The 26,106-nt window shown below is 39.7% G+C and overlaps 2 protein-coding genes across 6 annotated transcripts in view; one reads left to right on the top strand and one right to left on the bottom strand.

The window, feature by feature from the left end:
• Ccdc122 (coiled-coil domain containing 122) overlaps nt 1-11,490 on the bottom strand; it is a 59,244-nt gene extending 47,754 nt beyond the window's left edge. Inside the window, exon 1 of one of the 2 annotated variants that reach the window (XM_060391467.1) lies at nt 11,288-11,490. The gene's annotated coding sequence lies outside the window, so the exon portion shown is untranslated. The remainder of the gene's footprint in view (nt 1-11,287) is intronic. The other variant, XM_060391468.1, reaches the window with a different exon arrangement.
• Nucleotides 11,491-11,571: 81 nt separating this feature from the next.
• Nucleotides 11,572-26,106, top strand: part of Lacc1 (laccase domain containing 1) — a 32,407-nt gene continuing 17,872 nt past the window's right edge. Inside the window, exons 1-6 of one of the 4 annotated variants that reach the window (XM_021658396.2) lie at nt 11,572-11,703; nt 12,692-13,302; nt 13,957-14,135; nt 14,856-15,021; nt 20,165-20,390; nt 21,493-21,653. In XM_021658396.2, the coding sequence (XP_021514071.2) occupies nt 12,741-13,302; nt 13,957-14,135; nt 14,856-15,021; nt 20,165-20,390; nt 21,493-21,652 (1,293 nt within the window). In that variant the 5' untranslated portion in view covers nt 11,572-11,703; nt 12,692-12,740 and the 3' untranslated portion in view covers nt 21,653. Of the gene's footprint in view, nt 11,704-12,691; nt 13,303-13,956; nt 14,136-14,855; nt 15,022-20,164; nt 20,391-20,946; nt 21,468-21,492; nt 25,552-26,106 lie in introns of those variants that run through there. The other 3 variants (XM_060391465.1, XM_060391466.1, XM_021658397.2) reach the window with 3 other exon arrangements.

Genomic DNA, 26,106 nt, shown 5'->3' with positions numbered 1-26,106 from the left:
TCAGCACATTTCCACTAAAATCAGGAACAAGAAAAGGATGTCCACACTCTGCTTGCTCAATAATGCTTTTAAAGCCTTAACTAGAACAGAAGGACAATTGAAGGAGATCGGGGGATAGAAATCAGAAAGGGAGAACCATCTTCATTTGCAGAAGACAGTTTTATATAGAAAAAATTCTATAAACTCCATCAGAAAACTTCTAGAACTCATAAAAATGTTCAGTAAGCTAGCAGGAAACAAAATTAACATAAATAACTCAGAGCCTTCCATATATAAATGACAAATACACAGAAAGAAATCAGGAAGACAGTACTTTTTACAATAGCCTCAAAAAAAAAAAAAATCTCAGGAACTCTACCCAAATGCCTTAGGGTTTTTGTTGATATGAGAGACACCATGGCAACAGCAACTCTTATAAAGAAAAACATTTAGCTGGGGCCGGGTTACAGTTCAAAGGATTAGTTCATTATCACCATGGTGGGAAACATGGCAACACACAAGCAGACATGGGAGGGGTAGCTGAGAACTCTCCATCTAGGTCCACAGGAATCAGGAAGAGAGAATGACAGTAAGCCTGGCTTGAGCATTTGAAACCTCATAGCCCACCGCCAGTGACATATGTGGTCCTATAAGACCACATTTCCTTATAGTGCCACTCTCTATGACACTATTGGGTCCATTTTCATTTAAACTTCCTCATTCTATTCCCTGCCCCCCATAGGCTTGTAGCCATAATATAATGCAAAATGAATTTCGTCCAACTTCAAAAGTCCCCATAAGTCGGGTGCAGCGGCACATGCCTGGCACTTGGGAGGCAGAGGCAGACGAATCTCTCTGAGTCCAAGGTCAGCCTACTCTATAAAAGCAAGTACAGGAAAGCCAAGGCTACACAAAGAAACCCTGTCTTGAAAAACCAAAAAGAAAAAAAAGTCCCCATAGCCTGTAATAGTCCAAAGTCTCTTTTGAGACTCATAGCAATTTCTTAACTGTAATCCCTTTTAAAAGCAACAGCAGTTCACATACTTTCAAAACACAATGTGGCAGGATATACATTACCATTCCAAAAGGGAGAAAAGGGAGCATAGTGAGAAAGTTCTGAAACAAAGCAAGATGGAAAACTAGCTGGGCAAACTCCAAACACTGTATCTCCATGTCTGATGTCAAAGTGTTCTTCAGATCTCCAACTCCTTTCAACTTTGTTGACTGCAACACATTTCTTTGTCTTGAGATGATTCCAGTCCCTGTCAGCAGCTTTCCTCAGCAGGTATCCTACAACTCTGGCAACTTCAACATCTTGCTGTCCTCAGGGCAATCCAGGCTTCACCCCAACGGCTTCATACACTGGCCTTTCTATACACAGAGGGAGACTCCATAACCCCATTCTTGTATCCTTGACTCTAAAGCCAGAACCATGTGGCTGACGACGCCAAGTTCTGTTGCTTGCTAGGGCTGGAACATGGTCCCCTCATTCAAGTACATTTTCACCAGCTTTCTGTTTTCAATGGTTTCCTTCACTGCCTAAGCGTGGTTGTGCTGAAACTCACTCTACACCAGGCTGGGCTTGAACTAAGAAATCCACAGCCTCTGCCTTCTGAGTGCTGGGAATAAAGGTGTATCTGGCCCTAAGCTTTTCTTTAATTCCTTTTCACTTTTTAAAAAATGCCTTTTCACTTTTATTTAATTCCTTTTCTCAAGCTGGGAGCTTAGCTGGATGGAGTCTTGCTCTGAGGTCACCACTCCGTCTATCCCACTTAGCATCAGGCTTTTATTGAATATGTTCACATTTCCTGGTGTTCTTTTTCTCCACCAACTGTACATTCTGTATTTTTTTCCTTGCTCAGCCTGCTTCTTTTCATTATAGATATGCGTAAGACTGGCCCACTAAGCCACACAATATAGTCAATGCTAGGTTGTTTGGAAATGTCCACTGCCAAAGCTGGTAATCCATAACTCTTCCACTTAACCTCAGGCAGATATTTTTTTTTAAACATGGGCAGCAAGCAGCCACATTCTTCACCAAAATATCGCAAGAACAATCTCTAGGCCACATATTAATATTTTTCTCCTCTGAAAGCTCTTGAGCCAGGCCTCCAAAGTTCAATTCACCCACGGCACCACTGTTTCCATGCTCCTACTAGTATGGCCCATTAAGCCCCACTTAAAGCATTCCATTGTTCTCTTAATCCAAGGTCCCCGAATCCACATTCTTCCAAACAAAAGCATGGTCAGGCCTATCGGAGCAATACCCAGTTCTTGGTACCCACTTCCATCTTGATAACTGTTTCTGTTGCTGTGAAGAGATACCATAACCATGGCAATTCTTATAAGAAAAATATTTACTTAGGGTTAGCTTACAATCTATCATCATCATGAAGCTGGGAAGCATGGCAGCATGCGGGCAGAGAGGGTGCTGGAGAGGGACCTGAGAGTTTTACATCAGGCTCTACAAGCACCAGGAAGAGAAAGCAACACTGGGCCTGAGCATTTGAAACCTCAAAGCCAACCCCCAGTGACAGACTTCCCCCAGCAAGGCCACACCTATCCCAAAAAGGCCATACCTCCAAGTAGACTCCCTATGAACTTATGGGGGGCCATTTTCATTCAAATTGCCACACCAAGCAAGTGAAAGACTTGTAGTTTAAGACACTGAAGGAAGAAACTGAAGAAAATGCCACAAAATGGAAATATCTCCCATGTTCATAGATTGGTAGAATTAATATTGTGATTGGCCACCCTACCAAAAGTAATCTACAGATTGATCTCAATTCCCATCTGAATTTCAGCACAGTTAAAAGTTAGCTTCCCATGGAGACACAAAAACCTAGGATAGCTACAAACAGCCCTGAATAATATAAGGACTGCTGATCTTATCACCATACCAGAGTTCACTTGTACTAAAGCTCTGTGACAATAAAAACAGCAATGTTATTAGCACAAAAATAGAAATGTGATCAGTGGGATAAAACTGAAAACCTAAACATAAGTACATACATCTATGGACACCCCAGTGTTTACAAAGAGCCGAAAAATACAAACTAGAGAAAAGATAGCATCCTCAACAAATGGTGCTGGTCAAAATGGATAGTTACATGTATAATAATTCTAACAGATCCATATGTAGGCTACTTTTTAATATATTGTAGTTACGGTTCCTATAACTAAGGCTCTACCTCCCTTCTTTATCCCTTATCTCTCCTGATGCCTTCCAACCCTTCAACACTAGGTAGGGAAAGGTGGCGACGTAGACCTCTTTAGACTTCATTACTCTCGGTTAGAGTCCTCTTGTTCAGGGCAATATCAATCTCAGCCATCAGGATAGTTACCAGTCCAGCAAACCAGCATCAACAATCAGGAAACAAACAAGCAGCCTTCCTCCTCCTACCATCTCCTCAAAGAGTTTTCCTTCTCTGGTATTTATGCCATCTCAGAGTCCTCACAGTTAAACTATCTCCAGCTGGCAAAGACCACACCCCTCTCTGAGCCACATGAGGTTGTTATCAGTTGCGGATGAACTAAAAGCAGCTCCATATCCTACACTAGAGATTAAAAAATAAGTTTACAAAACTTAACTAAGTTTTTTTTCATGTCTTTTTTTAAATTTTTGTTAATTACACTTTATTCACTTTGTATCCCACCTGTAGCTCCCTCCCTCCTCCCCTCCCAACCCCACTCTTCCTCCCTTTACTCCACCCAGGCCCCTCCCCATGTCCATTGACAGGGGAGGTCTTCCTCCCCTTCCTTCTGATCCTAGTCTATCAGGTCTCATCAGTAGTGGCTGCATTGTCTTCCTCTGTGGCCTGGTAAGGCTGCACCCAAGAAACCAAAACTTCTACATCCATATTTATCACTCTGCACAAAATTCAACTCTAAATTGATCAAGGACCTCAACATAAGACCCGATATCCTGAATATCTGATAGAAGAGAAGGTAGGGAATAGACTTGAACTTGTTAGCACAGGAAAACTCTTTCTGAACAGGACACTGATAGTGCAGGCACTAAGAACAACAATTATTAAGTGGAACTTCATGAAGCTGAGAAGTTTCTCTATGGCAAAGAACACCATCATTCTGGCAGCAGACTACAGAATGAAAAAATATTTTTACTACCCATACATCTTATATAGGGATATTCACAGATGATAATGATAGAACACATAAGTGAGCCCAAAAATCCCACCAGAGAACTCCTGCAGCTGATAAACTCCTTCAGCAAAGTGGCTGGATACAAGCTTAATTTAAAAAAAAAAATCAGTAGCCCTCCTGTATACAAATGACAAACAGGCTGAGAAAGAAATTAGGGAAACTACACCCTTCACATTAGCCACAAATAATATAAAATATGTAGGGGTAACTCTAACCAAGGAAGCCAAAGACCTGTATGACAAGAACTTCAAGTTTCTGAAGAAAGAAATTAAAGAAGATACCAGAAGATGGAAAGATCTTTCATGCTCATGGATCAATAGGATTAACATAGTAAATATAGCCATCTTACCAAAGGCAATCTACAAATTCAATGCAATCCCCATCAAAATAGCAACACAATTTTTCAGAGACCTTGAAAGAACAATTCTAAACTTCATATGGAAAAACAAAACAAAACAAAAACCCAGAATAGCTTAAAAAAATCCTACATAATAATAGAGCTTCTGGAGTTATCTACATACCTGACCTCAAGCTATACTGCAGAGAGATAGTAATAAAAACTGCATGGTACTGTTATAGAAATAGGCAAGTCAATCAATGGAATAAAATTAAAGACACAGAAATAAACCCATATCCTGTATCAGATGCACATCTGATTTTTGACAAAGGAGCCAAAACCATACAATGGAAAAAAAGACAGCATCTTCAACAAATGGTGCTGGTCTAACTGGGTGTCTACATGTAGAGAAAGGAAAATATATCCATATTTATCACCCTGCAAAAAAGTAAAGTCCAAATGGATCAAAGACCTCAACATAAAACTGGATACACTAAATCTACTAGAAGAAAAAGTGGGGAAGAGCCCTGAACTCATTGGCACAGGAAACTTCCTGAACAGAACACCAACAGCTTAGGCTCTAAGATCAACAATAAATAAATGGGACAGAAAACTGAAAAGCTTCTGTAAAGCAAAGGACCTGGTCAACAGAACAAAATTGGGAAAAGGTCTTTACCAACCCAACATCTGACAGAGGGCTAATATCCAGAATATATAAAGAACTCAAGAAATTAAACAACAACAAACCAACTAATCCAATTTAAAAATGGGGTGCAGAACTAACCAGAGAATTCTCAACAAAGGAATACTGAATGGCCGAGAAACACTTAAAGAAATGCTCAACATCCTTAGTCATCAGGGAAATGCAAATCTAAATGACTCTGAGATTTCACCTTACACCTATCAGAATGGCTAAGATCAAAAACTCAAATGACAACACATGCTGGAGAGGATGTGGAGAAAGGGGAACCCTCCTCCATTACTGGTGGGAGTGCAAGTTTGTACTCCACTTTAGAAATCAATCTGGAACCAGATAATTGGAAATAGCACTACATCAAGACCCAGCTATACCACTCCTGCGTATAGACCCAAAAGATGCTTTGCCATACAATAAGGACAATTGCTCAACTATGTTCATAGCAGCTTTATTTGTAATAGCCAGAATCTGGAAAAAACTTAGATGTCCCTCAACTGAAGAATGGATAAAGAAACTGTGGTACATTTACACTACTCAGCCATGGGTACAGAGTTAAAAAAAGAAATTCTCAACAGAGGAATATTGAATAGCAGAGAAGCACTTAAAGAAATGCTCAATGTCCTTAGTCATCAGTGAAATCAAAACAACTCTTAGATTCCATCTTACACCTATCAGAATGATAAGATCAAAAATTCAAGTGACAGCACAACGCTAGCAAGGTTGTGGAAAAAACGAAAGCTCCTCCATTGCTGGTGGGAGTGAAAACTTGTACAACCACTTTGGAAATCAATCTGATACTTTCTCAGAAAACTAGGAATAGTGCTACCTCAAGAACCAAATATACCACTCCTGGGCATACAAGTGTTCAGCATTCTTGGCCATCAAGAAAATGTAAGTTAAAAGTACTTTGAGATTTCATCTTATACCAGTCAGAATGGCTAAGATCAATAAACCAAATTATAGCTTATGCTGGGAGGATGTGAGGAAAGGGCACCACTTGATCATTGTTGGTGGGAGTGCAAATTTGTATAGCCATTATGGAAATGAGTGTGATTTCCTCAGGAAGCTGGTACTTAATCTGGCTCAATATCCAGCTACACCAGCCTTATATACCTAAAGGACTATATATCCTACTACACAAATACTAGCTCATTCATGTTCGTTGCTGCTCTATTCATAACAGCCAGAAATTGCAAACAGCCTAGAAGCCCACCAAATAATTCATAGATAAGGAAAACCTGGGACATTTACATATTGGGATATTAATAAGTTATTTTTAAAAAACCCAGAAAACAAAACAAAATTAAGGAAAATTTGCAGGTAAATGATGAAACTAAAAAAAAAAAAAAAAAAAAAAAAAAAACAACAACTGTTTTTATGTTTTCTCTTATATGTGGTTGTCAGCTTTAGCTTTTAAGCCTTTAATATCTGTGCTACACTCAGTATAACCACAGAGGTTAGTTACTAAGTAAAGGAACTGAGGAGAGGGGAGGAAAGGATGTCCTAAGGATGAAGAAATACAATTTAGCATTAAGGAAAGATCATGGGGGAACTGAAGTGGGAGAATTAAATGGGGATAGGTATGAAAGAAATGAGTCATGGATGGAATATGAAGATGGACAACTTATACTAAAGGCCATTTGAGGGCCAATGTGGAAACATGTTACTGAAGAAACTTCCTACAATATATACGTATATGAAAGAAATATAAATTGAGTCTTCAGATAATGGAGCAGACAATATCCCAACTAGATATCTTAATGTTACCAAGTGAAACCTCTAGCACCATCAATTAGTTGAGTCACTGGCCAAAGGAACTCCATGGAAACCCCCAAACATCTCAGGCTACTGCCTAGGCCATTGTTTGGTCTCCACAAGCTGATGGACAGACTCTATTGCTGAAGATAACACTTATATACTTTAGCAAACATAAAGAAGTCAAGCTGGTGCCTAACAAAAGGCTTCATCTCTACTGACTAGTACTAGTTCATGGTACTAGAAGGTAACCTGTATACTACCAAAAGATAAAGGTAATCATCAACCCTCTTACAAACTATGCAATCTACAATGGCTACCTGCTTGTGACATGATGCTGTTGTAATAGTAACAAAAATGTGAGAGTAACCAATCACTCTCTGTTGGATTTAAGGCCCACTCTATGAGATGTAATTCATGTCTGACACAGCTAGGAAGGCCAAGAACCTGAGACTGAACAGGCCAAGGATCTAAGGGAAAACCAAATCCTCCTGTTCAGCTAAAGGAACATGGCAATAAAATGACTTCTAATAATGTTCTGCTATAGCTATAGATTGGTACCTTGCTTAGCTATCACGAGAGAAGCTGCTTATTGAAGTAGACAGAAACTAAATACAGAGAGCCACAACTGGACAATGAGCAGAGAGTGAGAAATATTAGAGTACTCATTCCTAAATGGGATGTCTTGATCAAACTCTTTCCTCAGTGCTCAGGGACCTATGTAGAAGAAGAGACAGTGATTTTAGCAGTCAGAAGCAATGAATGACACCAAAGAAGCAATGTCTTTCAGACACAACAGGACTGATGCACATATGAGCTCACAAAGACTGTGGCAGCATGCACAAAGCCAGCACAATTACAAGCCAGTCAGGGTCTCAGCTCTGAAAAGGGGAAGTTCACATGGGATTCCAAGCCTATCTCCAATTGCTTGCAAATGAAAACTTAGTCTTCTCCAATGGAATCTCACTGGGCATATAAACCACACTCCAGGATAAAGCCCATGGCCAGCAGTAGCTAACCAACAGAAAACAAACTTAATGCTAGTGTTGTAGACTTTGGTCTTAATAGCATTGTTTGGGCTCTTCTTTCTTTCTTTCTTTCTTTCTTTCTTTCTTTCTTTTTCTTCTTCTTCTTCTTCTTCTTCTTCTTCTTCTTCTTCTTCTTCTTCTTCTTCTCCTCCTCCTCTTCCTCTTCTTCCTCCTTTTGTCTTACTGGTCTTTGGTTTTCAATTTTCTGAATTGTATGTGTGTTTCTTGTGTTTTTGTTTCTTTGTTTGTTTTTGTTTTTATTTGTTGATTTTTAAAGAGAGAAAGAAGGTATGTGGAGTTGGAAGGGTAGGGAAAATCTGGGAGGAGTTAGGGAAGGGGGAAAGTATGATCAGAATATATCATATGAAACTATTTTTCAATAAGAAAGGCTGGAAGCACAAACACTTTCAAATGATACAAGGTCTTGGCAACACTTCAGTTTACTATTTGTTTTCTTTTTAAAAGCCCTACACAGATAACACCTACACAACCTCTAAGACTTTCACTCTTATGAAGTGTACAATTCAGGTTTTAACCAGCCTTTTCAATGTATTGCTTGGCCATGAGTGTAGACTGTCGATGAAAGGGCTTCTTGCATATGAAAATACCAAGGAAGCTATTCAGCGTAGTGAGGCAACCAGGCCTCCAGAAGTTTAAGCTTGAAGAGTATTGAGCAACTGGGAGCAGTTAAGCTCACAAAAGAAGTGTGTTCAAACTACAACAAACAGCAAATGAAAAGAATGTAGTCATGTGACCTATGAGAGAACAGCCTTTTCTTGGAAGGCTTGAGAATAAGGTAGGTTTCTTTCTTTTATTTTTTATTTTTTTTGTAAAATGAATTATGCATCTGAATCATCCGTAAGATGAAAACAAAAATGCACGACAAAGCATGCCCAAGCCTGACTCCTAATAGACTCTGAGTCAATATGCAGCTGGGCTGTGGGGTAGCTACATTGTTATTTTTAAGTACTACTTGTTTGGAAGTGCAACCAGGGTTGAGAGAGCAGTAGGAGAAAGGGGTGAGAGTGTTAAGAAACGAGGCTCAGACAGAGCAGATGGTGAAGGAAATGGTATGCAAATACAATAAAAGAACTTCCCTAACAACTTCGCAATTTTGCAAGTTTTGTTTGTTACTGCCAGCGCTGTCGCACGAAAGAATCTGAACTCTCGATACTATGCATGAAAACAAGGGGAAATGTTCTAAACCTGCTTTGTAAATTAAAAAAAAAAAAAATCATTTTGCTTAACATAAAACAAGTTTATGCTAAGGCAAGTACATCTGACCAGATGTGTATCATCTATTACTTCCTAAAAGTATCCAGTTGAAAATACAAATTTGCACTTGAGCCTCTTTTGGATATATGCCCAGTAGTGGTATGGCTGGATCTTGAGGAAGCACTATTCCTAGTTGTCTGAGAAAGCGCCAGATTGATTTCCAGAGTGTTTGTACAAGTTTCCATTCCCACCAGCAGTGGAGGAGGGTTCCCCTTTCTCCACAGCCTCTCCAGCATGTGTTGTCACTGAAGTTTTTCATCTTGGCCATTCTGATGGATGTAAGGTGAAATTTCAGGGTTGTTTTGATTTGCATTTCCCTGATGGCTAATGAGGCTGAGCATTTCTTTAAGTGTTTCTCTGCCATTCTATATTCCTCTACAGAGAATTCTCTGTTTAGCTCTGTTCCCCATTTTTTAATTGGATTACTTGGTTTGCTGCTTAGCTTTATTTGTAATAGCCAGAAGCTGGAAACAACCCAGATGCCCCTCAACTGAAGAATGGATGCAGAAATTGTGATACATCTACACAATGGAATATTACTCAGCAATGAAAAATAAGGAAATCATGAAATTTGCAGGTAAATGGTGGGACCTGGAAAGGATCATCCTGAGTGAGCTGTCCTAGAAGCAGAAAGACACACATGGTATATACTCACTCATATAGACATGTAATATAGGATAATCCTACTAAAATCTGTACATCTAAAGAAACTAATCAAGAGAGAGGACCCTGACTAAAATGCTCAATCCCCATCCCGAGAGGCAAAGAGGAAGGACATCAGAAGAAGAAGAAAACAGGAAACAAGCTAGAAACCCGCCACAGAGGGCCTCTGAAAGGCTCTGCCCTGCAGACTATCAAAGCAGATGTTAAGACTTATGGCCAACTATTGGGCAGAGTGCATGGAATCTTATGTAAGAAGATTGGGAAATAGATCTGGAGAGGACAGGAACTCCACAAGGAGAGCAACAGAACCATAAATATGAACACAGGGGTCTTCCCAGAGACTCATAACTCAACCAAATACCATGCATGGAAATAACCTAGAACCCCTGCACAGATGTTGCCCAAGACTTTAGTGTCCAAGAGGGTTCCATAGTAATGGGAAGAGGGACTGCCTCTGACATGAACTGATTGGCCTGCTCTTTGATCACCTCCCCCTGAGGGGGGAGCAGCCTTACCAGGCCACAGAAGATGACAATGCAGCCACTCCTAATGAGATCTAATAGACTAAGATCAGAAGGAAGGAGAGGAGGACCTCCCCTATCAGTTGACTTGGGGAGGGGTATGCGTGAAGAAGGGGTTGGGAGGGTGGGACTGGGAGGGGGGAGGAGGAAGGGGCTTATGGGGGGATAAAAAGTGAATAAAGTGTAATTAAATAAAAAATTTTTTTAAAAAAGAGAAAATACAAATTTGTATGTTGTCTCTGCCCACAAAGTGGTCACACCTACTGAAACGGGTTCTGTGCGGGCTGGTTACCTTGGTCTGTAGTGGAGGTTGGTGCACACTTACAAGAACTCTTCTAAACTCCCAGAGACCCTCGAGTCTTCTCGCTCAAGAAAAACTTCTTCAGCACTTAAAGGAACACCCAGGAAAACTAAGGGCCCTCTCCTTCCTCCGTAGCCCAGTCTCCAGAAAATATGCTTTCCTTCATCTTCTCTCATATTTTGAAGGTTGGCTATTCTCCCATTTGCAACAGTACCTGATTTTCATAATGTGGTTTTTAAATAAATACCCATGAAACCACTGGAGGATCCTTAATTTTTTTTATCTGATTGCCACTCTAAGAACGAATGGATTCTGTCCTCTTACGGGCCACATTTTTTTTTTAAAAGGAACTTTAAAAAACACAAGTGAACAGGCAGTCAAGGATGTTGGTCCCAAATGAAAGCACAGTATCAGCAGAAAGCGGGAGGGGTGGGGGGGGTAGGGATGAGAACAAACTAACTGGAAACTCAAGAAAAAGAAAAAAAAAAACCTAACTAAACAAAAAGTAAAAAAAAAAAAACAAAAAAACGAACCACTCCCCCACAAAAGGCCCCAGGGCCCCCTTACTTGAGGCCCGGATTGGCGGGCGCTCGGAGCTAACGTGACAGGCTGCCCACGCTGCTTGGGTCAGCAGATGCTGCTGGAGTCACGGGGGCCGCGGGGAAGGACGCTTCCACCCTGAGGACCTCCGGGACGCGCTCGCCCGCGGCCCTCCGCGCCTCACGGCCTCCCCCGGCCTCCCCCGCGCCTGCGGGGCGCTGACCCGGAACTGCCGGCCGGCGCGGGAATCCCCCGCGAGGGGCTGGGCCTGGCGCCGCCCCGCGGCCGCGGCGGGAACACCCGAGCCCGGGCGAACGCCCTCGGGAGAGGCCGAGGCCCGGAGCGCGGCCGGGCGGGACGGCGGGGCGTCCCGCCGACGGCCGGGTTCGTGCGCGGAGGCTGCGGCTCTCGCGTCCCAGCTCGCGGCCGCAGGGGCCGCTGCGGTGAGTGCGTCGGCCGGTCCGGGGCGGCGGGGCGGGACGCGGTCGTCCAGCTCCGAGGTCGCCCGTGCACAGCGGGCGGAAAGAATGAATGGGAGCCCCGGGGCCCTCGGGGGGCGGAGGGCGGGGTGGGCCTAGGTGGCCTCAGGGGTGAGAGGTCAGCAAGGGGTCGCCAGCAATTCAGGGGCACGGGTCGGCGGAAGGGCGCTCCAGCCGGGACTGGGAGCCTGGCAAAAGGGTGAGACGGAATCTGCAAATGGGCAGAAACCGCCCCTGATCCAACTTGCAAAGGCTGTCGTGGTTGTCCCGAGTGTGGAGTGCCCTGTAAATGCTGGGGGAAGCCTATCCCAACGGTCAGCTTTTATCTTTAAAAAACAAAACAAACAAACAAAGAAACCAAAAATTGCCGTGGTAGCTCACGCCTTTAATCCCAGCGCTCTCGGGAGGCAGAGGCAGGAGGATCCCTGTGAGTTCAAAGCTAGGCCGGTCTGCAGAGCTAGTGCAGGGACAGGCAAGGCTGCACGAAGAAACCCTGCCTCTAACCCCACCCTCGCCCCTACCCCCAAATGAAATTCGCTGGTGCTGCTCAGCTTAACATCCTAAAGGTGAGTCCTTGGTATTTCAGATGAGATGCGATCTAATCGGATAGGCGTGATGGCAATAATGATACAGCATCCTCTAATTAAAACTCAGGACTTGATCTCAGTCAGTCAGTAATTTTGTACCTAAAATGTACTATAAAGAAAACAAAGCAGAATTGGTGCTCTCAGAAAAAAATGTTCCCAGTGAAATGGGTAAAAGATGACTCTGCTTTAATTATCATGATAGATGGGGTAGTAGCTTTTCTGGCCTCATCTCTAGATTTATCCAGGTTACTTTTTTTTATTAATGCGATCACTGATCACTTTCTTTTGGTCCACCACAGATTTCTCGTTTTTCTGTAAGAAGACTGGTTTAATTTATTGTCATTTATGATAATTTCTCTTTACAGCCGATTTGTCATAAAAAGTCTCCTTTGAGAAAAAGCGCCTGATTGAAGGATGGCAGAAGCAGTCTTGATTGATCTCTCCGGTTTAAAGTTGAACTCTCTGAAAAACTGCCCTCAGACCTTACTGAAGACACTGAATGGTATTCACCATCACCACGCTCCCAAGGCCAAGTTCCTTTGCATAATGCGTTGCAATGAAGACACCAAGGAAAGGGATGGTGATTTGGGTCTCCGTGAACTGGAGGCGGGAAATGGATTTTCCCTTCTCATGGGAGAATTTGAGACTGTCAGCAACCCCAGCATGGCTGCCTCTCTGTATACCATTAAACAAAAAATTGATGAAAAAAATCTGAGCCGTGTAAAGGTGATTGCACCTGAGCAGCGGAAACCGCTACTGAAGGCGTTTGTTGGTCAACTCTTCACTAATGTGTATGATTTTGAGTTTGAGGATTTACAGGTCGCTTGGAGGGATAGTCTTTTGCAACCATCGGCTGAAAGAGATGCGGCCGCAGGTCACGAGCTAGAAGACACACAGAATGAAGTAGAAACATACCTAAGAAGCCTGCCGGCTCTGAAAGGGGACCTGACTATTATCACATCACCTTTGATCCCAGGTACCTTGTGTCCTCTCTGCGGTTTGTACTACAGCGAAAACCCAGACCTTCCTCAGAAGTGGCTCGCTTCCTTTTTTCCTTCTTCTTCTTTCTGCTGACTTTTGTGGATTGTTACATCTTTTGCAACATGGGGTTTTTATGTGCTGAGGGGCAGTGGCATCTAGGGATGACTTCATCAGAGCCACCCCTAATACACAAATTTGCTCTGTGCAAATGTACTCTAAGGGAAATCTCCCAGCCCTCCTTAGGAAAGCAACCAACCAACCAACCACAACAACAAGAGCAACAAAACCCAAGATTTTTTCTAGCCTGGAAAATCCTTTATGTAGAAATGCTGAAACTTCAACCCTTTGGGCATTTTGACAGAAGAGTAAAATTTCAAATAACCCTCGTTGGATAAGTAGTGTTTATCGTGAGCTATATATGCTGTTATGTATAACAGACAGATGAAACAGAAGTACCCTTGGAAGAGCAGCAATCCCATAAGGAAGGTGAAACAAACAGCAATACGTAACAACACATGGAGGTGCAAAGTGCAGCCAGGATTAGAAACTAGATTAATAATTGTTGGAGTGACTAGGGAGGGTCTGATGGGGAGACTGTTTAGTCTTTTGTAGAGCATCGTTTTACTTTTTCCCCGCTTACCTTCAACAGATCTCTTCATACATGGGTTTACTACGAGAGCAGGCGGCATATCATATATACCAACTCTCAGCTCACTCAATCTTTTCAGTAGTTCCAAACGGAGAGATCCCAAAGTAGTTGTTCAAGAAAATGTTCGTAGGTTGGCGAATGCTGCAGGATTTAATGCGGAGAAATTTTACCGAATAAAGGTAAACTTTTGTTACATATTTTGGTCCTCTGAAGTACATACAGTTTTCACTGTCACTATATTTATATAACCTTTAAGCTATTTAACTTTTGCTTCTGGTACTTCATCTAACATAGGATAATGATGAAATTATTTTTCTCTACTTTATGTACATTATAACCTAGAGATCAAATGTTTGTATGTGTGTGCGCTCACATTCCTGTGTGTATATGTATTTCATCTATAACTCCTCAGTTCTAGAAGTTTAATTCCTTTCGAGAGTAAAAAACCACTACTGTCTTTTCAATATAAAAGAAAAGTCCCTGAATGATCAGGAAAAAAAAGTTAGGTCCATAACTTTTTAAGTGGAGACCAAGGAGAACTAGGGTCTAAGTGAGGAGAAAACCTGTTATATAAGGATTCTAAACTCAAGAATTTACTTGAGTCTAACAAAAGGGGAAAAAAATCAGTCATGTGGTATTTCGTTTCTGCAGAGAAAGTGAAACTCGCCTTTTGTGAGACTTACTCAAAGATTTACTTATCCCTAATGGAGGATGTTCATGACTTGAGTTTCCTTTCCTGTGAGAACATCTGCCGAGAGTTATTATTTGATATTTTAGCTGTTGTAGAAGTGGATAATCATACCATGATTGCCTAATTCCATGCCTAGTACTTTCAGGAAAGCTCACATAGGAGGAGTTTTCATTTGCAGAACATTTTTGTCCCGTGTTTTGTGTGTTAGCCTGACCACGCCAATGAAGTATGGACTATGGGGAAGAAGGAGCCGGAGTCTTATGACGGAATAGTCACAAACCAGAGAGGAGTCACGATCACAGCTCTGGGTGCCGACTGCATACCTCTAGTCTTTGCAGATCCTGTGAGGAAAGCATGTGGGGTGGCTCACTCTGGTAGGTGTATTTATTGTTTAGGATTTTGTTAATTTGCAAGACAGGGTGATTTAAAAACTTTTTGCTGGGCATAGAAAGTTGTGAACTGCATTGATCTGTGGTAGGATGAGGCCTGCATACTTTTACTATAGAAACAGATAGGAGTATTCAGGTCAAATTAGATGAATCAGATGAATTAGAATTCCCTAAGTAGGTGCTATCCTGTGATATTCAGGAATCTGTACATTTTAAAGTTGTCAGTATTTCTGTGCAAGGATAAGCTATTAACATTTGGGGCAAAATAACCCTGCAGTGCAAATTAAATTGTCTTTAGTCCTTGAAGTTTTTAATGTGTGTAATAACCATAGGCCTTGTAATACAACCCATCATGCTTTTCAAAACACTCTAGGGTGTGGCTGCCTCTGGCCAAGAATCCCTGGAGTCTGGGCACCAGGGAATGGGGATGTTAGGCTTGTTATAGAGAGGAGTTCACTTAGGGAAAGCAGCATGAGTAAAGGCAGTAAGAAAAACAAACAAACAACAACAATAACAAAAAAAGGAAAACAAGACGTGCTTGTCTCTATCCATGAGTGGAAAGCCACATTTAGTTTAAATAACTAACTGTGTTAAACTGTGACTATTTGCTAAAGATAATATAAAGGCATTTTTGGAGGCTGTATCACATCACAGAATTTCTTTTCTGAAGGAATTTAAAAATAATATTTAATAAATAATAATATTTAAAAATAATATTTATCCTATGTAAAATGAGACATGATCTTTTGAATTTCATCTTGCTTTTAAATATATGGCTCTTTTGCTGTTTAGATGATAAAGAGTCAAGTAGCATAATTTTCTTTTGTCCTAGCTAAGGTAACAGAATTGGGTGAGAGGTCAAGTTTACTATATGACATTGTCAAAAGTATTTTAAAATTTTAATCTGAATTGAAGGAAATATTACTTCTTAGGTTTCAAAACACTTATTCTGAAAATATCTAAGATTTAGTCAAAGTAAAGTTGAAATATGAACTTCAAATCATTACTAAATTAGCCATGAAATAATATACACTTGAATATGTTAGTTACTTACTGGAAATCACCTCATCTGAACGCCCTTCTATGGGACTAATTTAACAATATACCACTAGTATTAAAAATAACATATAAATCAACAAAATAGAATAGACAGCCCATAAATTACAAATAAGCTCTGACCTATGCTTGAAAGCTTTTTAACAAAGATGCCAAAACAGTTATTCAATAAGGAAAGAATTATATCTTCAATCAGTGGAGCAGGGAAAAGCACATATCCACAAGCAATTCTTGGATTCTAACCCTTACCATAACATTATATAAAATATTTTAAGCTAGATGTATATATGTGAGTATGTTTGTGCCGGTGAGAAGATAAAGGAAGGTTTCTGAGGCAGAAAGCTGTCCTTGTGTATGTGGAAAAGTATTGACAGTCATCAAAATATTTGTACTAAGGTTTTTTTGTTTTTGTTTTTGTTTTTTTTGTTGTTGTTTTTTTTGTTTTTGTCTGAAAATTACTGCCTGCATTTTCAAAGGAGTCTCAGAACATGATGTTAAAAATTCAACATATATTTTCTAAACCCTTTTCTACCACATAACTTTCCTGGTTTTTTTTTTGTTTTTTTTTTTTTGTTTTTTTTTTTTTTGGTATTGAGATCTTAACTACCAACTTAGCAACCTAGCATTTCAGTTTGGTCCTCTCTATATAATTGTATATTCAGTGAGTTACCAGTGAAAATTGGATTTACTATTTAAATATTTATTGCTTCTACCGTCTGTTTCTTTTATCTAAAGTGGCTTATCTCTTTACCCAGGTGTTCAGTTGTAGAAGGATACTTACATCCAATGGTGAACAAAAGCATAAGGGGACTCTTTAGTGGCCAACTAAGTCAACTGAATTTGACTCAGATTTAAGGAATGAAGGGAAAATAATGTAATGCTTGTAGGTTTTATTTTAGGAAACTAAATGGAAGCAGGAATAAAGAAAGTGGCTTAACCTTAGAACTCACCATGAAATCCAAGGACAATAAAGAGATAGTAGAAAAATCTGAGAAAAGAAACTGTTAGTTGGAAAAGATTAATTTTAGTGTGAAAAATAGAGAGGTTACAAGACTCTAAAACATCACTAGGAGAAGTTAAAGAAGCGTCGTATAATTAGAAGTCCCGTGTGGTGAAGTAGAAGACAATATCATTAAGATGTAAACATTACCAGAAGTTGTCTACAGATGTGCTACAATCCCAGAAAATCTCCAATGCCACTTTTTATAGGAAGAAAAAAAAATCAAATCAACCCTAAATTATGTTTGTAACTTCAAGAGTCTCTGGATACTCAAAACAATCTTGTGAAGAATATTAAACTTCATAGTCTCTAATTCTAAAACTAATTTCAAAGCTATAATATTGAAAACAATATAACACTAGTATTAAAAATAACATATAAATCAAGAAAATAGGATAGATAGCCCATAAGTTACAAATAAGCCCTGACCTGTGCTTGAAAGCTTTATAACAAAGATGCCAAATCAGTTATTCAAAGAGGAGAGATGGTATCTTCAACCAGTGGAGCAGGGAAAAACATACATCTGCAAGCAAAAGAAGGATTCTGGCCCTTACCATAACAACATTAGAAAAATTAGAGCCGGGAACAGTGGCACATGCCTTTAATGCCAGTACTCAGGGAGGCAGAGGCAGAGGCAGGTAGATCTCTGTGAGTCCGAGGCCAGATTGGTTTACAAAGACATTCCAGGACTACACAAAGAAACCCTGTCTTGAAAAACAAAACGAGAAAGAGAGAGAGAGAGAGAGAGAGAGAAGTTAGGTCAGAATAGATCATTGACCTAAATTGTTAGAGGCAAAAATTATAAAATTTGTAGGGGAAAAAAAAAAATCAACACTGGAAGTATTCATGTCTTTGGATTAAGGTAATAAATTTTTTCAGTATCCAAAGGAGAAAAAACAAAACAAAACAAAAAATGAATTTAAAGACAGGTAAATTGAACTTCATTAAAATGTAAAATACTTATACATCAAAGGATAATCAGTGGGATAGAGAAGAAATTCACACAATGGCAGAAATTATTTGCAAACCATTATATCTAGTAAGGGGTTAACTAAAACAACACTTGAAATTCTGCAGTAAAACAACTGGGTTTAAACACGGGTAAAGGGATTGGCGATATAATTCCATTGGTAGAGTGCTTTCTTGTCATGCTTGACAACGTTCAATATCTAGTATCATAACAACCTGGTATGGTGACACATACCTACAATCCCAGCACTTGGGAGGTAGAGGCAGGAAGATCAGAAGCTAGGGAATAGGATTTTTGATTTACAAGTAGCTAAGAAGCATAAGAAAATTTAGTCAGCATCAGTCATAAATAAAGAAATGTAAGTCAAACCCACAAGTTTATCATGCGTCCATTAGGGTAGCTACTATTTAAGACAAAACGTTCCAGGAATGATGAGTATAAAAGATATAAAAAGTCACTATGAAATATGGTATGGTACCACTTTAATCCCAGTACTTGTGAGGCAGAGGCAGAGGCAGACAGATCTCTGAGGCCAGCCTGACCTACGTAGTGGATTCCAACTTCATAGCAAGCCCCTGCGTCAAGTTTAAAAATAAAAAAGTATGGCAATTCCTTAAAAAGTTCAAAATTGAATTGCCACAAGATCTAGCAATTATAGCTCTGAATCTATGTCCAAAAGGACTCATGGCTCTATGTATAGCATCCTGATCTATAAGATCCATGAAGTGCAAACAACCTACGTGCATAGTGACAAATGTACAGAGCAAAATGTGATGTGATACGATATATAATATAATATCTTTTTACCATCTTAGCTAATTTTTGTCATTAATTTATTCACTTTACATCCTAATCATAGTCCCCTTTCTCATCTTCTCCCTGTCCCACCCTTCCTCTTCCCCCCATTCCAGTCCCCTAGTCCTCAGAAAGGGGGAGCCCTCGTCCCTTACCAACTGACTCCATACTATCAAGTCTCTTCAGGACTGCCTGCATCCTCTTCCTCTGTGGCCTGGTAAGGCCACCTTGCACCAGGCCACCTTGCTAGGGGGAAGTGATCGAAGAGCAGACAACAGAGTCCGTGTCAGACAACCCCTGCTCCTCTTACTAGGGAACCTACATGGAGACTGAGCTATCTGCCTATCTGCCTAGATCTTTGAGGCCTACGTTCTCTCCATGTATGGTACTTGGTTGGTGCATCAGTTTTTGCAGGAACTTCTGGGCCCAGATTGGTTGGCTCTGTTGGTCTTCTTGTAGAGTTCCTGTCCTCTCGAGGTCCTTCTGTCACCTCCATCTTCCATGAGACTCCCTGCACTCTGCCCAAAGTTTAGCTGTGAGTCTCAGCATCTGCTTTAATCCTCTGCTGGGTGGAGTTTTTCAGAGGACAGCTATGGAAAGCTCCTTCCTGTTCCCTCTCTTCAGCCACATCTGGTGTCTATTCTATTTTCCCTTCTGGATGAGAATTAAACATCCTCCCTACGGCCCTCTTTATTAATTAGCTTCTTAAGTCCTGTGGATTGTAGTATGGTTATCCTGTATTTGTTTTTTTTTTTTTTTTAAAAAGACAATAAATTCTGACACATGCTGCAATACAGATGAACCTTCTAGATTTTATACTTGGTGCAATAAGCCAGTCACAGAAAGACAAATTCAATGTGATACCCTTCACACGAAGTATGCAGAGTGATCAAATTCATAAACAATAAGGAAATTGTAGGAAGTGAGAAATGAAATGTTTGTTTGTTAGTATAGTTTCAAATTTGCAACATGAAAGAATTTCAGAAATTGAACACTGCAAATGTTAATACTGAGTTGTATGCTTTAAGTGGTTTAAATGTTACATTTTTTATATGTTTCATTGCCCTAGTCAATAGGAAAGAGGAGAAAAAGAAATGCCTATCAGTTCTTAGTTCTGTAAGGTGCCTTGCATGCTGTATCTACTGTTAAAGCCCATACTTTAATGGAGTTGTTATGTTTGTGGTTCATCTATTATACCTGGACTTTGACTATATAAACCACAGCTGTTAATTTTTCACTGAGACATTAAAGCAGTTGAAATTCTACCTTCTTAACTTCTCTTGTCCTCTTTTCTTCCCATTTATCAGGCTGGAAAGGTACTTTGTTGGGTGTAGCGATGGCCACTGTAAATGCTATGATAGCAGAATATGGCTGTAATTTGGAAGACATTATTGTTGTTCTGGGACCATCAGTAGGACCTTGCTGTTTCACTCTGCCCAAAGAATCAGCAGTCTCATTTCATAACCTTCATCCTTCATGTGTGCGACAGTTTGACTCACCTAATCCCTATGTTGACATCCGAAAAGCCACCAGGTATGTTTGATTTCAATGTGGTGCTGAAAGTTTCATTAATGCTTATTGTTTCTGAAATTTTCTGAAAATCACTTCAGATAGCAGTCACTAACTCTCCAGACAATTCAGGTAGCAAACATTTAAGGGGCTGACATGCACACACATGGAAAAACCCATTTTAAAAAAGGCATTTATTCTCACCTTTGTATCACAGATAATTTCATGACGGTTACAGTTATTTGGTTTCTAAGTAAATTACAAGTGGATCTCTACAGAAAAGTACTTAAACTTTATATAGAACAACTGATATGTACCTTATTTCACAGCTATCGCTTCGGTCAATTCTCCTAGGAAAAAGAAACTATAAGAAAGTAGATATTTTGAAAGTATTCTTATTGTCTAATTAACTAGAAAACATTTCTTATAAAATATTAGGTAGTATAAATAGGTAACTACATATAAGTATTTGTGGTCTTATACTTTTTGAATACACGAATTTGCTTTTTAATCTCTGTTGAAAATTGTCATTCCTATAAAAGGAAACAGGTGTCTGAATTGAATTATGTTTCTATTCCAGTCAGCAAAACTGATACCCAGACCCTGCCTCTTTCATCACATGGGTAGAAAGGATTCAATAAATTGGGATTGTTTCTTAAGTATGACTTATGAAATAAAAGCACAAATTTTTACTCGTATTTTATATCAGAATATTTATGAAGAAAATTTTCTGTAAAAAGTATAGTAAATAGAAAAAAAAGATGGGAATATTAGATGATTAAAAAGTATGCTCTGCCTGAACCAAATGAGTTTTGTACACAAATACTCTGAAACTTGGTAAGTTTCCTCCCAAACAAGCATTTAATTTTTCTCACGCCATCCCAGAACTAGCACATGTCTGCAGGGCAGTGCGGAACACTGTGCAGCTCGTATTTGAGCTTTGGTGATACGTGGTAATAAAAGCTACCGTTTGCTGGCTAACCCCTGCTGTGGAGTGAATAAGCATTTCTGTCATTCTAAGCTCTTCCCTGGAACTCCTCCACACAAGTAGAAATACCCTTTTCATGTTGCTTTTACTCACAGTAAGATAACCCCTTACTATCTTTTGAAAAATCTTTATTCTAAGGATTCTTCTAGAACGAGGTGGAATTCTTCCACAGAATATTCAAGAGCAGAAGGAAGAGCTTGACCTCTGCACATCCTGCCATCCTGAGAAGTTTTTTTCCCATGTCCGAGATGGTCTTAACTTTGGCACACAGATTGGCTTCATATGCATTAGAGAATGAGGTACACAGCCTCTTCCATAGTGTTTCTCCCACTTCAGTCTCTTTACATATCCCCTCCCCAATTCCCCTCCACTCTCCTCCTCCTTTCAGCCTTTCCTGCCTTAGTGGAAAAAGTAACTTAGTAGCATTCCTTCCTTCCTATAAGAATAACCAAGTCTTAATTCTATTTAATTTTTTATGTGTTTGTTGTTTGGGTTTTAGAGGCAGGATTTCTCTGTGTAGTTGTGGCTGTCCTGGAACTGCTATATAGAACAGGCTGGCCCTGAACTCAGAGATCCACCTGTCTCTGCCTCCCAAGTGCTGGTATTAAAGGCATGCAACATCACTGCCCAGCTCAAGTTTTAATTTTTAAGTGACAAGATAGTATAGAAAAGTTCACTTTCAGCAACATACTCTATGGTGAATAATATTCATTTATTTTCTAGTTTGTGAAGAATAATTAGGCAGGTTTATGCTAAAAGTTTCAAAATAATTTAGTCTTTTAAATATCCTATATGAAAAAGTCTTTGTCTCTGCTGTGTACCTGATCTATGAGTGTTATATTATAATGTCTTATACCTTTCATTATTGTTTTATGAAAAAATGGATTAATAGTTTAAAAATGGTGATCCTACCAAAACCAACCTGCAGATTGACTGAAATCCCCATCAAAATTCCAACACAACCTTTTACAGATACTGAAAGGACAATGTTCAGCTTCATGTGGAAACACACACACATACACACACACACACACACACACACACACACACTAAAACAGGAATGCTAAACCAATCCTGAATAATAAAAGAATTGCTGGAGCTGTCACCATTCTGGATTTCAAGTTGTACTACAAAGTTAGAATACTAAAAACCCCATGGTTTTAGCATAAAAAAGACACCTTGATCAATGGAATCAAAGAAGACCCAGGCATAAATCTACACCTATGAACATCTGGTTTTTCATCAACAGTGTGTATTCCAGAAATACACACTGGGGAAAAAAGACATCTTCAACAAATGCTGTTGATCATACTGTATGGCCACATGTAGAAGAATCCAAATAGATCCATACTTATGACCCTGCACAAAAATCCACTGCAAATGGATCGAATACCTCAACATAAAACCAGGTACACTGAGCCTGATAGAAGAACAAGTGGGGAACAGGCTTGAACTTACTAGTACAGGAAAAGACTTTCTGAATAGAACACTGTTAGCACAGGTACTAAGATCAGCAATTAATAATGGGGCCTCACGAAATTGAGAAACTTCTGCATGGCAAAGGACTCTGTCATTTAAACAAAGTGGCAGCCTGCAGAATGTGAAAAGATTTCACCAACTCCATGTCTAATAGAGGACTAATATCTAAAATATATAAAGAACTAAAAAAATTGATTTATAAAAACCATATAACCCGACTAAAATGGGTTACAGATATAAACAGATAATTTCCAATAGAGGAAACTCAAATGGTTGATAAAAATATAAATAAATGTTTAACATCCTTAGCCATCAGGAAAATGCAAATCAAAACCACTTTGAGATTCTATTTTACACTTATCAGAATGCCTAAGATCCATAATGTAAGTGACAGCTCATGCTGGTGATGATGTAGAGCAAAGGGAACATTCCTTCATTGCTAGTGGGAATGCAAATTTATACAAGCACTATGGAAATCAATATGGCAGTTCCTCGGAAAGATGGGAATCAGTATACCTTAAGATTCAGCTATACCACTTTTGGGTATATACCCAAAGGACACTTCATTCTACCACAGGGACACTTGCTCAGCCATGGTCATTGCTGTTCTGTTTATAATAGCCAAAACTTTGAAACAACCTAGATCTCCCACAATAGAAGAATGTATAAAGAGTATTTGGTCTATTTACACAATGGAGTATTACTCAGATGTTTAAAAAAAAGACATCATGAAATTGGCTGACAAATGGATGAGATTAGAAAAAAATCATCCCAGGCTGGAGAGATGGCTCAGCTGTTAAAGGCTAGGCTCACAACCATAAATATAAGAAAAAATTATCCTGAGTGAGGTATCTCAGACTCAGAAAGACAAATATGTTATGTATTTGCTTATATGTTTATATTATCTATGAAGGCAACGATAAGCAAGCTACAATCTGTAGACCCACAGAGGGTAGGCAAGTATAAAGGGCTAGAGAAAGCAGATCTCGGTAAGAAAGGGAAATAGAACAGAGCTATGGATGAGGCGGGGGTGTGGAATGTGAGGATCAAGTGGGGAGAGGAAAGAGGGTTGTGTCAGGGAATACAGGAAGAGAGCTAAAATGAGGGGGGTTTTGAGGGCTAGATATGGAAACCTAATATAGTAGAAACTTAATAAAATATGTACATGTATGGAGGCGATCTAAATTAACTCCACAAATAATGGGAGGGAGAGAGTCCCCATGGCCATTTCTTGTCACCAAATGAAGCTTTCCATACTGGGATTGGGTTACAGCTAATTGGCTTGTTGGCCACAGGAATCCCTAAACAACCCAGACTGTTGCCAAGACTTTAGGTTGCTCTCCACAAGCTGACAGCAAGGCCCCATTGTTGAAGACAACACCCACACAACTCATTAAGAACTGAGATGTCAAGTCAGTGCCTCCATAGAGAGAGCCTTTACCCCTACATTCCAGTGTCTTTGGCATAAGAACATATTCTGCATGCTCTTAAAAAGAAAGATAAACACCAAGACAGCCACCCTTCTCTATAATACTGTATTGTCTGCAAGATATGCTAGTGCAATGGTGGCACAAAGCCTTTGCGAGTAACCAACCAGTAACTGCTCTGACTTAAGACCCATTCCACGAGATGGAACCAAACCTGATACTGCTTGGGTGACCAAGAACCTGAGACTAGATAGTTCAAGGACATAGGGTAAAACCAAATAATTCTGGTCTAAAAAAAGAAAAAAAAGGATGAAATGACAACTCCCAGGCATATTCAGCTATACTCATAGAATAGTTCCTTATTTGGCTCTCCTCAGAGAAACTTCCTCCTGTAGCTGATGGGAACAAATATAGAGACCACAGCCAGACATCACCCAGAGTGAGAGACCAGATTTTCCCAACAGGTCAGCTCCCAGCTTCACATCCTCACTGTTTATTTTTTGTGAAGCCTCTATGCTGATCTCTGTAATGGCTGTTTGAGTATATACTCCAACCAACAGTAAACAAGAGCTAGACTTTCCCCACATCTTCATCAGCATTTGTTGGCATTTTTCTTTTATTTACCTATTTTTATGTGTATTAGTATTTTACCGGCACGTATGTCTGTGCATCACGTGTGCAGTGGCCAGAGAGGCCAGGAGAGAATGTCAGACCCCTGAGAGTGGAGTTACAGATGGTTCTGAGCTACCATGTGGGTGCTGGGAATCAAACTCAGATCAGCAGGAAGAACAGCCAGTGTTCTAAACCACTAAGCCATCTCTCCAGCTTTGTCACTCTTCTCTCTTGGTAGCAGCCATTCTGACGAGGGTTAGGTAGACTCTTAGTTGTTTTTTGTTGTTGCTGTTGTTTTGTTTTTTAACTTTTATGTCTCTGCTGGCTAAAGGTGTTGAATGGGTTTTCAATCTAGTTTTGGGCTTTTGTGATTCTTTTGAGACCCATCTGTTCATTTCAGCACATGAACTGTCAGTAAATGAGGCTTGCGGTGTTGTTGGTGCTAGAGCGTCATTTCATTGAGCTCATGTATATACATACGTACTGGATAGATGTTAAGTCCCCTTTTGAAGTGTATCTGGAAAAAATTTTGTAGCACTCTGTAAGCTGCTTGTCCTCAGACTGTGTTTTTCTAATTCTTCGCTGTGTATTGTTTTGTTTGAAGCCCATGTATTTAGGTAGCCATACTTTGCATTATATACTCCAGCATTCCAAAACCAAATAAAATTACGTTTTATTATCCTGTGCTTTTCGATTCATTGTGTATTTAATTTTTGAATTAATTTTTATTGTAGTACATTAAGAAATTTCAGAAAACTGCTACATTTTTCAAGACATCCAGTTTTCTTTGTGTCTGTGGATACACACAGGATGAGCTTTATAAAACAAATAAAATTATCTTACTACTAGGAGACAGTATTCAGGGTTTTACAGGTAGTTCTTATGTAAAGATAAGTGTTACTCTCCATTATCTACTTGTACAAAAAAGAAGGCTATTTTAAAGGAATGAAAATATTTATATCCCTTTAGGCACAACATACTGCAATTCAAATAGAATCACGAAGGAACTCCCAACTGGCTCAGTCTTCTACAGTAGTGCTAGTATTTGCTATTCTCTAAGTAGAATTTGTGTGTGTGTGTGTGTGTGTGTGTTTAGCAGAGGGAAACTTTGGGACACTTAAACTGTCTAATGACAAAAATGTAAATATGGATTCAAAATCTGGGATACAAGGATGGTGGCAAATAAGCTATATCATATTATATCTCATAGGGGGATTTAAAATTGGTTTTCATT

The sequence above is a fragment of the Meriones unguiculatus genome, chromosome 9 (assembly GCF_030254825.1).
Source record: "Meriones unguiculatus strain TT.TT164.6M chromosome 9, Bangor_MerUng_6.1, whole genome shotgun sequence".
Classification (NCBI taxonomy): Eukaryota; Metazoa; Chordata; class Mammalia; order Rodentia; family Muridae; genus Meriones; species Meriones unguiculatus.
The sequence above is the reverse complement of the archived record's forward strand: the minus strand, read 5'-3'. Positions and strand labels throughout refer to the sequence as shown.